Consider the following 17,312-nt stretch of genomic DNA (forward strand, 5'->3'; position numbering starts at 1 on the left):
AGAAACCTCTGGGACAATTTCAAGCGAAACAACATCAGAATTATGGGGATTCCAGAAGAAGAGAGAGAGCAAGATACAGAAAGAATATTGAAAGAAATAGTGACAGAAAACTTCCCCCACCTGGGGAAAGAAATAGACTTACAAGTCCAGGAAGCCCGCAGAACCCCAAACAAAAGGAATCCAAGGAGGAACACACCAAGACACATCATAATTAAAATTCCAAGAGCAAAAGACAAAGAGAGAATATTAAAAGCAGCAAGAGAAAAGCAGGTAGTTACCTATAAAGGAACACCCATACGATTGTCAGCTGATTTCTCAACAGAAACCATGCAGGCCAGACGGGAATGGCAAGAAATATTCAAGGTGATGAATAGCAAGAACCTACAGCCAAAAATAATCTACCCAGCAAAGCTATCATTCAGAATCAAAGGACAGTTAAAGAGCTTCACAAATAAAGAAAAGCTAAAAGAGTTCATCACTGCCAAACCAGAATTATATGAATTGCTGAAGGGGGTTATTTAGGAAGGGGAAGAAGATAAAGATAAAAATTATCATTAACAAATACGTAACTATCAACAAGTGAATCTAAAAACCAAGGGAATTAAAAAAATCTGATGAACAATATTAACTGGTGAATATAATAGAATCAGAGGTATGGAAGGGGAGTGGACTGACGATTCTCGGGGAAAAGGGGAGTGAGGGTGCGGGAAGAGACTGAACAAAAACTGTGCACCTATGGATGAGGACAATGGGGAATGGGGAAAGGACAGAGGGTGGGGTGGGAACCTGGTGGAGGGGAGCAATTGATGGAGGGAAGAGGATCACATTTGTAATAATCTGAACAATAAAGATTTATTTAAAAAAAAGAAAAAGAAAAAAAATAGTTCAACCCATCTGCTCATCTGATCAGAAATAGGAAAAGACACCTAATGAATATGTCAACACTTCCAAGGTTTTCATTTCTTTTCTAAAGCAGTTTCATCTGCAGATGAATTATGCAGGGCTGGATGGGACCTCCATTCCTCCACACCAGAAAAATGTGTTTACTCCACTGTACATTTCTTACAGCTCAGTGGGAAAGCGGTCGCAATGCAATTTCTGACCCAGCTCAGGATTTGCGATGTCACTTCTCTCTTTCCTTCTCTAGAACATAGCCAAAGCTTATAAACCCAGCGACGCAGAGTTCATTTTTTTCCTCCCAAACACATTAAACACATAAATCATCTCTAAGAAAGAAGATAAGGTTCCTAGATTTCTATTTTGTATGGCATGAAAACCAGAGTTCAATCTGAGAGGCATTCTATTGTTATATCCTTCTGTGGAGCACTGAAATCGCTCTCAGAGCTTGTAATTCTCAAAGCTATTTCTTAGTGCAATAGGCAGAGAGGGTTGTTTCCCATGCATAGTTAACTGAAAGCAAGCTCCGGGCTCACATAAATTTATCTTCACCCTGAAAAAATAAGTGAATCTCAACATGAGGCCCAGGTTCTGAAGGGTCACCTACTGCCCTTCACACACATCCCTACTCAAGAGAGGGATGTGTCAGCCTTGGGACTGAGTGAGGGTTTTGATAGGCCAGGTAGCCTGGAGCAGTTCCTGAGCTAGTGTTAAGATGCCCTCTAGTGGTCATTAGTATTAACTAGTGCTGTGATAGCAATGGCACTTGCTTATATAAATGGAAGTCTGCCCTTGTGTTCAAACTGGGAGGGTTTGCTTAGCCTTGCACATCTCAGTCTATTTTGTTCTCTCTCTCTCTCTCTCTCTCTCTCTCTCTCTCTCTCTCTCTCTCTCTCTCTCTCTCTCTCTCTCTCTCTCTCTCTCTCTCTCTCACACACACACACACACACACACAGTCTGAGTCACAAGAAAAAGAGTGAATGCTCTTCTCTCTCTCACATCATGTCTCCAAGTCTTTTCTATTCCCCATTCACCACCTCTACTAAATCCTCCCTCTCCACCTTCTACTTCTTGGAACAGGCTCCGAACATAGCTGTAACAAATTTGAGTGTTTTCGGGGAACTCAGTTTTTCTGCTTTCTATATGTTAGCAGATCTGGTCATCAAGCTGAGCTTTATGCCCATGGCATGTTCCCACATTCTGAAGTCGCTCTGTATATACCAGTTTTCTGGATGCATGTTTCCACTCTTCCACCTGGAACAGGATTTGAAGGATGTGGTTTTCAGGCCTCTGATAATGCCAATGTTTACACTCCCTCCTGAATATTGTTATTGCTGCCAAAACCTCCTGGCAAAGTAATATCGATAGAGCTTCTGCACTAAAAAGGATGTGTTTGCTGAGATTTTTTTTTAATAACAAGGATTTTAACTATATTACAGTTAAAATCAATAGAAATATAACCTTTTCAGCCACATAAAATGAATTCATTTTTATTATTAGTCTTTTCCTGTCATTACAGTGTCATGATTGCAAAAGGAACCAGGTCAGCTTAGCTTTATTAAAAGACCATTAAAGAAACAAATTCAAACTCATTTAAATACTGAAGCCAGGGCATTAAAAAGATCAATAAAGTAAAAGCACCTGGGATTGCTTTATTTAAACACCTCTCATATGAGAACCATTCCACAGTCACGATTTTAGCAAATCTATATCCTAGACCAGCCAATAAAGGGAAAATGCTGTTTCATTAAATAGGCTTAGAACCATAAAGCCCTTATAAGTCTGATTAGACATACAGCACTTACATTTTCTCTCAGTGTTTTAAATATCATCTGGCAAAGAACCATTGATCAATGAATACTATTTACTTAAAAGCCATTAGCTTCCAGGGTCAGGAGAATGACAATGATAGAAAAATGAAAAATAAGAAACAGGATTAGAGTCTTGTGACAGGGAGTCCTAGAATTGCAGGAAGTCGGGAAATTTTATTTCTAATGACACTTATCAGGATACTTTGCACATAACATTATATAACACAAATGTGTATTAAAGTGAATATTTATTGCTGACTCTAAGCATGGGCTTGGGTTAGGCACAAACCTCTTGGTGCCTCAGTTTCCCCAGAACTGATTATAATAATATCCTTTCTACCTCCTTCCCTAGATATGAGAACAAAAATGATTGTCACAAACCTCTTCAAAATTTTTCCTTATAAACTATAATGTAAATTACAAACTTCAGTGGTAGTATTTGCTTAGGATAATTTTAGAATCAGAATGGCCCATGTGGACCATTAATTCCAACCCCCTAACTTAGAATTGCCACCAGCCCCTGCCTGACATCCCCAGATATAGAACACATGATAATCTTCTCTTTAAAATGCCACTTAGTGTGCTTTTCTAATTCAGAGAAGAACACAAAGGCAAATTAAGTTTGCTCGAGAGTCCCATTTAACGCCAGTTTCTCCATTTTTCCACTCAGCCCCTCTTGCCTACTCAAGACGCTTCTGTCTTCCTTCTCTTCTGGCTCATTCCCAGCAGCAAACAAACCCTATTTCTCCTACTTAAAATAAAATTTCCTCCTGACCCCACTTTCCCCATTTCTTCATTTTTATACAAACACGGGTTAGTGTGACTTGTTCCATACCTTTGTGTAAGTCATAGAGTTTATGTAATCTTTTATGCCTGGCACCTTGCACTCTGCATGGTAGTTCTGAGATTCATTCTTCTTGTTGTGTATGTTGTGGTTGCATTTTAACTGCTGCATAGTATTGCATAGAAGACTATACTTCCATTGGTTTATCCTTTCACATTTTGATGGACATAGGGATCATTCCCAGTTTGGGGATATTGTGAACATGCCTGTTATGAACATTTACATACTTATGTAGATTGTGGACTTGTTTTTTTCATTCTTCTTGGATAAATATCTGGGAATGGGATTGGTGGGTTGCATGGTATGTCTGTGTTTAACTTCATAAGAAATTGTTTTCTATTTTATGTTCCCTTCAGCAAAGATCCATATAATCACCAGTATTTGATATTGTCAGTCTTTCTGATTATATCCACTCAAGTGGGCACATAGTGGTGTCTAAGTGGTGTTGAATAACTTTTCATGTGCCAATTGGTAAATATTTTGTAAAATGTGTCTGATTAAGTCTTTTGCCCTTTTTTTATTGGACTGTTGTCATTTTACTCCTGAGTTATGAGAGTTCTTTATGCATTTTGGACAGGAGTTCATTGTCAGATGCATGTATCATGATGATTTTCTCTTACATTTCCTCTTATACCCATTCCCAGTCAGGCTTTTGTCCACTCCCCTAAAGCTATTCTTATCAAGATCATCAATGACCTCCTCACTTTAATTCAGTTCTCATATTATTCCACTTACTAGTAAAGGTGATATTCAATATAAGTAACCCCTTGCCTTTGAGAACACCACCCTCTTCTTATTTCCTGCCTTTTTGACCGATCCTTCTGTTCAGTCTCCTTTTACTAACCATTCTTCAGTTAGCATACTTATGGGCTCAGTCTTTAGTCCTTTCTCTTTTTTTGTTTTTATGGACTCCTTTGGTGACTTTAAATTTTATCAATATGCCCTAAACTCCCAAATAATTATCTCAACTTAGAACTTCAGATCCATAAGCCAAACTGACTACTGAACATCTAAGCAACTACTAGATGTCTAATACACAGTTCAAACTCAGTACTCTCCCCAAAACAGGGTCCAGACTTTTAGGCCCAGAGCAATCAGGTGCTCAGCAGACATAACATCTTGAATTTGCCCTCCTTTATAAAGAAATTGAGATTACAGACAACAACTGTAACAAGTTGGTGGAGATATTCACCAGAATAATCTTTAAAAACTATAACCCCAACCATGTCTGGATCAAATCCAAACATTACACCTGGCATTCAGAGCCCTCCACAATCTAGCTTCCTTTACTACCTTCCATTGTCATCTCCCATTTCTCTCCAGAACACATCCTAAAGACCAATGCAACCAATCACCTCAATACCCTGACAAATTGGTATATGTACATATCCTTCCTCCAAATGCTTCCACTCTGCCATTTTAGGTGTTTAAACCATGATGGCAATTATTCTCCATGTCATACATTTTAGAATTTAAGGTAATATCTTATTTTCTGTTTTAATATGTTGTTTTATAAGTCTTATTTCCAAAACAAGAGTCTAAGCACCTTGACCACATCTGGGAACATCTGCGTATATAAATCTTCAGCTTAGCTCCGGGCCCAGTTCACAAGGTTCCTGGACAGCAAAATCACATGAAAGTCCTTGTGGAGCATTAGGTCATAGGAGTCATGTCATTTACTGAAAGATCGCTGCCTAGAAGGAGATGTGGTCAGAGGCGTCATTTGAACCTCATGCCAAGGTCTCCCTCTTCCTGCAGGGACACCTCCTCAGCAGTCAAGCCATGCTGTGATCATTGTTCTCCTATTCTCAAGGTGGCCTATGGGAGGGGCATACCATAGAAGGTGTACCCTTCCCAGGAGGCCACATTGGCAAGTGCCTATGCAGCCGACATGCTCACATCCAAAGATTTGACTATATTTCTGTGAGGGGCTCATCTTCAAATAACATCCTTGTATCTGGACCTGTGAGGTCCCCACATTAAAAAAAACTTGACTATCGCCAAAACCAGTTTGGCTCAGTGGATAGAGCGTCAGCCTGCTGACTGAAAGGTCCCAGGTTTGATTCCAGTCAAGGGCATGTACCTTGGTTGCGGGCACATCCCCAGTGGGAGGTGTGCAAGAGGCAGCTGATCTATGTTTCTAACTCTCTATCCCTCTCCCTTCCTCTCTGTAAAAAATCAATAATATATATATATTTTTTAAAAAACTTAACTATCAGAGTAGCCACCCACTGACGAGTCTCAGCTTCAACAGATAAACAGCATGACATCGATAGCATCACATGCACCAGACTACAACACTTTCCCTATTTGTAGATTCACTGAACAGATACTTCCTGAGTTTACTGACCGCCTTATTAAAACTGCCCACACACAGCTTACCCAGGAATTCACAGAAACCAAATTTAAACAACCCCTGAAAACATGTGTGTGACAAATCAAAGTTACAAAGGCAAATAGAAAGACTCGATCATATTTGTCGTACAAATATTGTTTCTCATTCATATCTTTATTCTTTTATGTAATTACTAAAAAAAGTGCTATTCCATTATATCATTTTAGCAACATTATATTTGTTAATTAATACCTATTTTCAAAACTGACCAGTTCTAATTTTATTTTTCACTTGAATTTTTGGTTTTCTTCCTCCTTTTTTTCATCCATCTATTTATTTTTCCTTATTCCTGGAAGGTCATTTTACAATTTAGCAAAATATGTTTGCCTTGAAATCATCAGAAAAAAATATGCCATAGGAAGTGATTTAATTTATGCTAATTATGTTAATTATTATGTAAACCACCCATTGTGCATATTGATTAAATTTGGTGGTTATTCAAGTTATTTGAAACAAAAGTTTATAAAAACCATGAGCTACATTTATACCATATCTCTAAGAAGGAAATTAGGTAAAATAACTAGTATCTATAATAATTAAACAAAATATGCTAATTAAACCAGACAGCTGAATGCCCTTCTAGAAATCATGCTAGATGTCCTTCTGAATGAAGCTGTGGTAGCAGGGGCCAAGGCAGAGGTGGTTAGGGGCTATCAGGCAGACAGGCAGAGTGGTTGGGGTGACCAGGCAGGTAGGTAGAGTGGTTATGGGCAATCAGGCAGGCAGGTAGGTGAGCAGCTGGGAACTAGCAGTCCCAGATTTCGAGAGGACTGTTCGACTGCTGGCTTAGGTCTTGTGGGATCAGGCCTACACCAACAGTGGGACATCTCCCAAGGGGTCCCAGATTCCGGGAGGGTGCAGTCTGGGCTGAGGGACCATCCCCATGCATGACTTTTGTGCCCCAGGCCTCTAGTTGCTTTATAATCAGCTTCTGAATTGTCTTGTAAGATAATGACAGTGGGTGATATCCAGCATCTAAAAGGGTTCAGGAGTTTGGAGAAGGTGCAGTGGCATAAATTAATAAAGAGACTAGGAATATAATATAAATTTGTAATCCAGGGGGGCACCAGAGGAGGGCTTAGCTTCAGGAACCAAGTTCCCCAAATCTCCAGACCCCTAGCTCTTTTATGAACACAAATTGCCCAGAGGCAAAGTAGATATACATATCAAAGGCTAAGGTTTATTATACAGCAGGCATTGTTAGTTTTGGGGGAACTGCCTTTGGCTGTTCAATTGTTTGGCCAGCAGGAGGCAATAATATGTAAATTAAAATGCCCTCAGCTGTTTGGCAGCAAACAATCATTTATGCATCTTTTTCAAGTTTGGGAAATGCTTTTTGGCTATTCCAGTAGGTAATAACATATTATTCAGCCCTGCTGAATAAGCCCCAAGTTCCATCAACCTTTTGATGAAGCTTTTTGCATTTATGACCTGCTGGAATTAGCCTGCAGCAATATGAGTCAAAACACAAACTTGGAAGTCCTACATATTTTCAGACCAGATTCATGAAAAAAAAAATTATATGTTTTATAGCCATTTCTGCTCTAAAAGTCTTTGAAATTAATGGTACTTCAGCTATGAAATGAGAATTTCTCCTCTTATTCATTGATATTTATAAATATATATATATATATATACAGTTTATTAATACAAAATCAGGTTTTAAAAAAAAACAACAGTTTTTGAAAACACTTTCTGCTTTAAGTTGTATTCAGGGGTTCTCCAGTAGGTGGGGTATTAGACCCAGAAAGTGTATCACCTTTTAGAAGCTAACTTTTTTCTTTTTACTATTTTGAGAACTTTTAATATACTAAAACATAAATCACCTAAAAGGCTCACGAATTCTTTTAACTGCATCCATTCTGCAGAATTTCAAATGTACTAGACCTTAAGAGGAGGTAAATTGTGCTGATTGCATTACCATAATAATGACGGCTTACAGACAAGAGGAAGCACTTGGAATGACTCCCATTTTGAAACTTATCAAGCCATGAAACCTCCTGACATCTCTGGAAGAGAAGTAATGCACAGATACAGCAAAGAATGCTGTCTCTTCAATCCTTTATTTCTCAGGCATTTCTGGAAAAGAACATTCCTCGTGAGTTTAATATAGGTTCAAGGCTTATGCTCCCACTTCTCATCTGTGAACGTGAGCAGAGAACTAACTCTCTCTGGGACCTCACTTCCTCTCATACATTGGTGGGGGAAAGGTGATAAACTAACTGTTTCTAAGGCTTTTCCTTGCTAGAACTTTTCCAACTAAGCCTGATCTTTTCCCAAGTAAACTTGAACTTTATGTAAACACTAGTGGCCCGGTGCATGAAATTCATGCACATTGAAAGGAGATTAATTAGAGGAAATATTTTAATATTGCTATTTGCCCTTTCACTATAATAGAAGTGTCAGAGATAAAAGAAAATTATGTATGAAAATCTTTCTCCTGTCAGAGTCTGGGGCGTGCCACAGGACCCAGCGTCAAGTCCCTGCCCACCCGCACTGCCTCAAAATCACGGGAGACCCAGACCCAGCTGGCCCCACCCCCATTGAGTGAGATCCAGACCTGGCCAGCCCCACCCCTGCCAAGCCCAACCAGGTCGGGGGCACAGCTTCAGGTCCCCCATGAAGCCCCACTGGGTGGGGGGCATAGCCTCAGGGCCCTCATCAAGCTCTGCAGGGTGGGAGGCACAGCCTCAGATCCCCAGGTGCATGCAAGGTGGGGGACTCAGGATCAGGTCCCCCAGTGCATCCTCAAGTCCCCTGGCTCAGCACCCAGGTGGGGGCAAAGGGCAGGGGGCACACCTTGAATGCCCCATCAAGCTCCACCAGGTGGGGGATGCAGCCTGAGATTCCCCCATCAAGCCCTTCTGGGCAGGGGGCACAGTCTCAGGGAAGTGTTACTTGGCCTCTTTCTTTTCCTTAAATATATCTATCAGCCAGTAAGGTTTATGAGCAGCATAGGCCAGCAGCAAACTAAGGTGGAAGGTGGTGTGACCTCCCAGATTGTGGCCTACTGTCTGCATCCTTGGTGGCTCTTGGAATTGTATGGAGGGCCCTATGGCTGGGAACCAAAGGCTGGGAAGAGGCTGGCATGCTGTCCCCTACAGTGATGCCATATGGTCCCAGGAATGGGCCAAACTCAAAGATCCAGCAGTAATGGGAGCATTCCATAACATTAACATTCAGGGTCTCAAGTTAGCCATCAGTCCTTCCGCAATCTTTAGTCTGGAGTCGGGCTCACTCACCCAACCAAATGGTCATAAAATTATATGGGCTTCCATCAATTCGATCATTCATGGAGCTCTTTTCTAGACTAGAAGTTCTGTGCTAGCTCTTGGAGAAGGACAAGGAAAGGAGTGTGGCCCTTGTCCTCACAGTCACTGTTCAGCCAAGGGACAGGCTGCAACTCCATCACTGGTGGCAGACCCACAATGAATTTTTTTGTCTCCCACACTCTAAGTTTATCCTGTGTGTCCTCTGCATTAACGAGAACAGGTTGAGTTGGAGTTGGGAAGAAGTGGGAAACATTTGGAGGACTGGCCTTTGGTGCTTGGTAGGCTCCTGCTCCTTCCAGTTCTCAGGGGAGAATAGCCTGAGGCTTGGGACCCCCAGCTATGAACCCCAGGTGGGCTGGAAAGTAAAGTAGGAGAGAAGGCTACGGTCTCCTGTAAAGTCTACAGAGTTTCAGGTTAGAAGGGATAAGCAGAGATGGGTACGGGGGGCCTGAAGCTGCGGGGATCTCCCTTTTCCATGTCCCACATGGAAAGAGAGATGAACGAACCGGTTCTAAGTGGAGGTGCCCAGGGATTGAGAAATATTAGAAATAAAGAGAGAAGACATAGAAATAGATTTCAAGCTGGGAGCTGGGAGGGCCGCTGACCTCCTCTACTGGAGAGACAGACTGACCACCTCCTGAGCCACACAGCACATCTGTTTATACTCCAACCCAACAAGAGGTTTCAGGGAAAACAAGAAGCCTGGGAGAGCCAGGTCCCACCCACTCCTTCCTCCTGAACAAACACAAGCCAGGAACTAAGAACATCTCCGCACTCCCAGGGCGGGAGTGAAACTGACATGATTCTGTCAATATCCCGGGCCCAGTCAACAACAATCTAAAGAATGTCCAGGTATCTTCCCATTTGGCCCTCTACAGATGGGTAATGGTTGAGACAAGCGAGTCTTTGTTTCTCATCCCTAACACCCCTTTGCTTTGTCTTTATTCATATCTAACCATTGAGCTTCAACTTAGTAAAATATTCAAGATGGTATATTCCCAATTCAATGTCTCTGAGCTAACTCCAAGTATTCCCTACAATTAAGGATTCAGAAAGGAGGCAAGAACTCTCAGGCCCTTGTCTAGAGCCCCGCCTGGCAATATTTCACGCGCCTTCTCAGATGTGCCCCTCTGGTGGTGAGAGGTCACCCACGCTGCTTAGGTCTTTCTTCTCTGTTCCTCCCGCACTTTCTCCATTTCACCCCCAAACATAAACAGGTTGACGAAATCCTTTCAAACTCTGCCAAGGCCAATTGTGGCTTAAAAATGGAAGTGCACTGAAGTCACACAATAATACCTGGACGGACACTAACACTCTAATTCTGCGTGAGACAGGAGCCCCAGCCTGAACCAGTATGCTTTTTAACAACTTAATAGCATCTGTTGAACAAATTAGTGTTCCCTGAAGGTTGTCCTAGGGCACACAGAGTCACAGTCTTTAACTTTAATGAGCCTCTATTGCACAGGCTCTGACTGCCAGGGGAGTGACTACCAGCTAAATGTACAGCAAAATAGCTCACCTGGACCCCAAAGAAATTACCTTGAAATTACCCCACTCAGCCATGGCAATACAAGTGCGATGACACAATGTGACGTGTCCTCAGGCTTTTTGGATTGAGCTGGTCTTGCCTGATCCGATTGGATGCATTTTCTCTTTTAAATGTCAATATTTCCATCGCAGCTGATCGTCTCCCTTCCTGAGTTGAAAGTGCTGGGCTAGGTTAGAGACTGTCTCCTTGTAGCCAGATACACAGGTTAGCCAATTCTGCCACTACTCTCTTTCTGACTTTGGGCACTTTTTGTGACGGTAAAGCAGAGAACTGCTATTTGATGTCTGTTCAATAAGATGTGAAAAGCCTGGCACAAACCTTGCACACAGTAGTTGCTCAATACATGCTTCCTCTTTTCCTATCTGAGACCAATCAGGAGCTAGAAACCACACAACAGGTTGAACTTGGGATGGTAGGTGTAAGAATTAACTGCGATAAAGGGAAATTCTAAAACCTAAGGAAACCCCTGTGGAGTCTTCTAGGGCAGAGGTCGCCAACCTTTTGGACCTCACGAACCACCAGTGATCTGCGGACCACCGGTTGGCGACCGCTGAGGGTATCCCTTAGACCACATGTGTCCTGTCAAACACAAGGCCCGCGGGCCAAATCCGTCCCGCCAGGCCTTGCAATGTGGCCCGCACCTCGCTGTCATCACTGCACTCCGCTGCGTTTCCATCACAATGACAGTTTATGACTGTTCAGTAAACCATTCGGCCCGCGATTTAGGCTGGATTTTAGATTTTGGCCCCTTCTCTGATTGAGTTCGACACCCCTACCTTAGACTGAGAGAGAGCACCCACGTGAGGACCAAAGAAGGGCTGTGCTTATTCAGCCCCCCGGAGAGCAGAGAGGTTCCGAAGTGGCCAGGCTGGAGCCGGTCAGGAGTTGTTGGGCCAGCAAAAGGCCACCCTCCAGAGTGCAGGTGGGGAAGCAGGAGCTCAGCAGCCGTGTGTGTGTGTGTGTGTGTGTGTGTATTTGTGTGTGTGCAATGGGACATAAGAGGCCTTCAGGGCCAGCAAAAGGCCACCCTCCAGAGTGCAGGTGGGGAAGCAGGAGCTCAGCAGCCGTGTGTGTGTGTGTGTGTGTGTGTGTGTGTGTGTGTGTATTTGTGTGTGTGCAATGGGACATAAGAGGCCTTCAGAGCACAAGGCCACATCACAGCTGCACAGGGTCTCCAGTTGCCAGTTGAGAGTCTTGTCACCAGGCTGTAGGGTCACAGAGGGATCACGCTGTGTGCCTGTGGCAAAGGCAGGCTCCACAGTATGTCCTCATACTCTTGGCAGCACTGGAAATTTCCAGAAGCCCCTTCTTCCTGCAGTGTCCCTCCAGTGCCCTCTACTGAGAAAGCTTCATGCTGTGCTCACTTTAAAAAAGATGAGAGAAATCCGTTCTTATCATGGAGCATATATGAAAGGGTGCAGTTTGGGCCTGATTTTTGGCACAGACTCACATACCAAGGACAGGGATGGGAAAGAGCTTATTTCAGGATGGGCCTGTGCTGGGAGGATGCAGGAGAGCCGGCTGTCTTCTGGATTGGGTGGTCTCAGGGAGCAGAGCAATCCAGTAAATGGGTATTTTATATTTTTCATGTGGGAGGCAGAAAGAACAGAACCAGATGAAAGTTGTCATTAGGGAAATGATCTTGGGAGAAGAGAGTGTCTGGTCATTATTGTTTTATTACATAGTGGTATTTTTTTTAATTTCTTGTATTATTTTTCCATTGCTGCTGTAACGAATTCAAGGGCTTAAAACACCACTACAGTTCTAGAGGCCAGATTGCTGTGTTGATGAAAGTATTGGCAGGGCTGCCTCCTGGTAGAGGCTCTTTGCCTTTTTTCACCTTCTAGAAGCCACCTGCATTCTTGGCTCAGCCCAGATAATCCAGGATAAACTCCTTCTTTCAGACCCTTAATTTAATCACATATATGCCATGTCCCAGAGCTCCTTTCCCTTTCCCGCTGTGCTCTGCACTGGCACTCAGCCTCTCCCCACAATCCCACCTGCACCCCCCACCCTGGACACAAAGCAGGGAAGAGCTTAAGACAGAAGGATTAAAGAAGCACAGGTTCTTGTCTCCTAGTGAAGGAAAAGGTATAGGTCACCCATGAGGAGCAAGGAGGAACCCCATCCCAGGGTTCCAGTGCCAGGAGGAAAAGTCCCCATAACCTTTGGCAGGAAAAACCAGCAGGGATTGAGGCTGAGGAAGACAGAGGCTGCTGGAGTCCAGGTAGTTCCTCTTTTTTTTATTTTTTAACATATTTTATTGATTTTTTTACAGGAGAGAGATAGAGAGTTAAAAACATTGATGGGAGAGAAACATCAATCAGTTGCCTCCTCCACACCCCCTACTGGGGATGTGCCCACAACCAAGGTAATGCCCTTGACCAGAATCAAACCGGGGACCTTTCAGTCTGCAGGCCGACGCTCTAGCCACTGAGCCAAACCAGTTAGGGTTGATGGTTCCTTTTAAAGGGCCCCAGATATGGACTTACTTGGACTCACTCCCTCTGGGCTCCAGCATGGGGACAGCAGCTTAAAAGGCACCAGAGATGTACAGGGAGGAACTATTTGGCATCAGGGCACCTTTCTCCCAGACAAAAGTGCTGCCAGAGGCCCTTATCCCTTTTCTGCTCCCTTCACTACAGATCTGGCAAATGGGCACCATGTCTGAGACTCCCTCAACTTGGCTCACACTGTTTGCCTCGCCCTGCTGACTCCCTGACCACCCCTAACCACTCTGCCTGCCTGCCCTAATTGGCCCTAACTGCTTACTTAATTACCCCTAACTGCTTGCCTGCCCTAATTGCCTCTGCCTGGGCCTCCACCGCCACAGCTTCATCTGGAAGGTCTTTATGCTGTCTGGTCTAATTAGCATATTACACTTTTATTATTATAGCTAATTAAATAATGAAAAGAAAATGCAAAGCAATATGTGTAGTTGAGTTCCATCCAATTTTTGTAAAAATTTGAAAGAATGTACAAATATATTTAAAAATTAATGTAGCTTTATTTTGAAATTTGTATATTTGCAACAATACTATATAAGTCAGAATTAAAAGCCTTTCACAATAAACTCATCCTATTCCAAAAAAATAAAAATTAACATTATCACCAGCTGGTTTTTTTTTTCTGCAAATATATATTATTTTTATTTAATGAGCATATGTTGTTTGTATAATTTTTCAGTTTTTTTTAACAGGATATATTAAATTATTAGGAGTACTTAAGGGGAGATCATCACTGTGATGCATTATAGAATCGCCTATTACGTAGTTATTATACATTGGCCTTTTGCTATTAGCTTTTTTGACAACAGATAATAGAAATGGGTGGAGGGACAGCAGCATTTATGCATGGGTGCCACTAGATGGAGCCAAAGCAGTTCCTAATATTTGGCAGGAAAAACAAAAATAAAAAATAAAAACGGAATCACCTTGCTCCAAAGAAACAACTTCAAATATTTAAGATTTCTGATCAGAATAAAATGCTTTGTTAATGAGGCACTTAAAATTATTGTTTTAACTTTTCGAAATTATAGCTAAGGACATCTGTAATACTTTCAACAATAAAGATAATTTTTTAAAATTACAGTTGAACATGCCAATGTTCTCTTTAATGTTAGTTTTTGGATTTTTGTTACAGTATGACCAAATACCCAGGCACGGAGACTTACAGTTCTGCAGGTCAGAACTCCCCAAATTCCTGAGATGTGTGACTTTTTGACTCTTCACATGACTTTCTCAATGACCTCTAGTTTTCTAGTAAACAGAGGGAGAGAATTAGTTCCTTTCCTCTCATACTTGCCAGCCACCCTCTGGTCCCCAGAACAGGCTGGTTTCCTGCATCTTTGCCCACCTTAGCCCTTGCTAGCCAGGACCTGGGAGTGGATTCAGCCCCTGGAGTCTGCGCTGTCAACTTCAGCAAGTTGCTTGTTGTACACAGTTCTCCCAGGAATCCCTGTGCTGGACAGTGACCCAGGTTTTTCTACTGGTGCACCCCCTCCCTCATGCTTTCCTCCTCAGGTATTGAACTCTCTTCGGAGAAAAGAAAAAGTTACAAAGGAAGTTTTTCACAGGTGCATGTAAAGAAGCACTGAAGGCTCTAGGAGCTCATCTTTGGGGAAACACAATTAGACTGTGTCAGTTTTTTAAGGCAGGAAAAGCCACATGGGGACACAAAGGACAAGCCCTCTGATTTCAGGACAGCCTCATTGGCACTCTATGCATGGAAAGTGTAGTGAGAAATGTGCATTGCTCCCACCCCAACTAAGTAAGCTGTTTCATTGGCTTCCTCCTCCCTCTCTCTGTGGCCAACTCACCTGCACTGTGGTAGAAAGAAGTTACCCTAATTTTGATAAGCAAGACAACTATGTATGTTTACCCAACCTGAACCTCAACATTTGAATACATATTTGTACTAGAAGCCTGGTGCATGAAATTTGTGGGGGGTGGGAGGGGAGGTGAGGGGGGCCCTCAGCCCAGCCTGCACCCTCTCCAATCAGAGACTCCTTGAGGGATGTCTGACTGCCCTCTCACAATCCAGGACTGCTGGCTCCCAACTGCTCGCCTGCCTGCCTCTGATTGCCCCTAACCGCATCTGCCTGCCAGCCTGACCGATGCCTAACTGCTCCCCTGCTGGCCCAATCACCCCTCACTGCCCTCTCCTGCCAGCCTGGTCGCCCCTAACTGTTCTCCCCTTTAGGCTTGGTCCTCCTGAAATGCCCTTCCCTGCAGGCCTTGTCCCTTCCAACTGCCCTCCCCTACAGGCCTGATCACCCCCAACTGCCCTTCCTTGCAGGCCTGGTCCCTCCCAACTGTCCTCCCCTGCTGGCCTGATCGCCTACAACTGCCCTCCCCTGCAACCATCTTGTGGAAGCCATCTTGTGTCCACATGGGGGCAGCCATCTTTGACTACATGGGGGCAGCCAACTTGTGTGTTGGAGTGATGGTCAATTTGCATATTATCTATTATATTTATTATATAGGATATAAAATATATATTCATATTCATATTTGAATATATATATTCTGAAGATCAATATTGGTCTATAAGCTGATGGTAAAAAAGGGTGAAGAAAGTGGGGCAGTAAAAGGATCCTAAACAAAATTTATTGCTATGCTGAAGCATTTTCTACCTCAGAAATCAGTACTGGAGATTTGATCAAGCAGATTTTAGCCCAATTCAATGAGCAAGGACCATAATCCAGGAGGTAAATTATCCACAGAATATATGCATAAACTGTAGAACAGTTCATAAAGGTTCTTCACTTCCAAGTTCACATTGCTTTCAAAGAACTATGAAGAAACAGTCAAACTTCTAATGAAATAAGATATCTCAAAACCAAGGTTCAAGTGATGTCATTCCCACCAGGTAGATTTGAGTCCAGTGCAAGATAGTGCCATTCTTCTAAAAGTGACTCTTTCTCCTTCCTGCAGCTGGATCATTATCCTTCTGTGAGTTACCACCTGCCAAGCTCATCTGACACGCTGTTCAACGCTCCCAAATCACTCTTCCTAGGAAAAGTTATAGGTAAGAATTTGGGGCAAATTGCTCACGTCCTATATTCCAAAGCTGCTAATTCCCCTTTTAAACAGATTGTGGTTGGTGATTGGGGTGTCCAAGTCAATGATATTTAGAATCAGTGTTATTTGTTGTGTGGTCCACACTAAAACACAACTAAAAGTAAGTGTCTGCTCCTGGCTTCTTTACTCGTATATAAAAAGTGTTCATTGGTTTCTTAAAGACCTCTGTCTGCTAACGATATTTAAATCAATTTTTTTTTATTCTAAGCATATCAATGTGATTCTTTCTTCCTCTCACTCCTGAGAATAGGTCACCTGATACTATTTGAAAATTAGAATGCCAATAGGAATTGAAAAATTGTGACAGAATAACCTCCCCTGTATGTGATGGTGGCTCTATGAGTCATCCTTGCCCTTTTCTTTAGTATCAATCAGTGCTATAGAAACTAAAATATTGATATGATTGACTAGGTATTTTAAAATTACTAAGCCAATGGCTTTTTTACTGTGAGAATGTATATTATGAACCCAAGATGGAAATAGTAAGATGGTGGGTAATGTGTTGGCCAAGGAGAAGGGTGGCTCTCTGTCCCATGGATAGTGGTATGAGGATGGTATTAATCATAAAAGACATTCATTATTTTTAAAATGGAGGTGGGAGGGACAGCTAATAAGAGAATAAGAGACCCAACCTATAATAAAAATAACAATAATATACACAATAACATAGGACTTATTGCAGACCCAACTCCATTTTAAGCACTTTTGATATATGAACTCATTTAATCTCTGTAGCAATTTCATAAGATAATCAAGATTATTATCTCCATTTTACAGATGGCAAGACTGGGGCACAGAGAGGTTAAATAACTTGCCCTACTTAATAAGTGGAACCAAACCTTGAACCCAGATAGTCAGGTACCTTAGTCTATGCTCCTAATATAATCTCTGTGTTGGTTGACTTAGAAACAAGAAGGAAAAAAAAAAAGAATAAGAAGACAACTTGGGCAGAGAAGGATGAC

At 42.5% G+C, this 17,312-nt stretch overlaps 1 protein-coding gene across 1 annotated transcript in view; it reads left to right on the plus strand.

The window, feature by feature from the left end:
• The window catches only part of CNTNAP2 (contactin associated protein 2), a 1,655,787-nt gene that overhangs the window by 1,554,565 nt on the left and 83,910 nt on the right, over positions 1-17,312 (plus strand). The window contains exon 21 of the mRNA XM_036429148.2: positions 16,204-16,297. Coding sequence (XP_036285041.1) covers positions 16,204-16,297 — 94 coding nt within the window. The remainder of the gene's footprint in view (positions 1-16,203; positions 16,298-17,312) is intronic.

The sequence above is a fragment of the Pipistrellus kuhlii genome, unplaced genomic scaffold, assembly GCF_014108245.1.
Source record: "Pipistrellus kuhlii isolate mPipKuh1 unplaced genomic scaffold, mPipKuh1.p scaffold_m20_p_10, whole genome shotgun sequence".
Lineage (NCBI taxonomy): Eukaryota > Metazoa > Chordata > Mammalia > Chiroptera > Vespertilionidae > Pipistrellus > Pipistrellus kuhlii.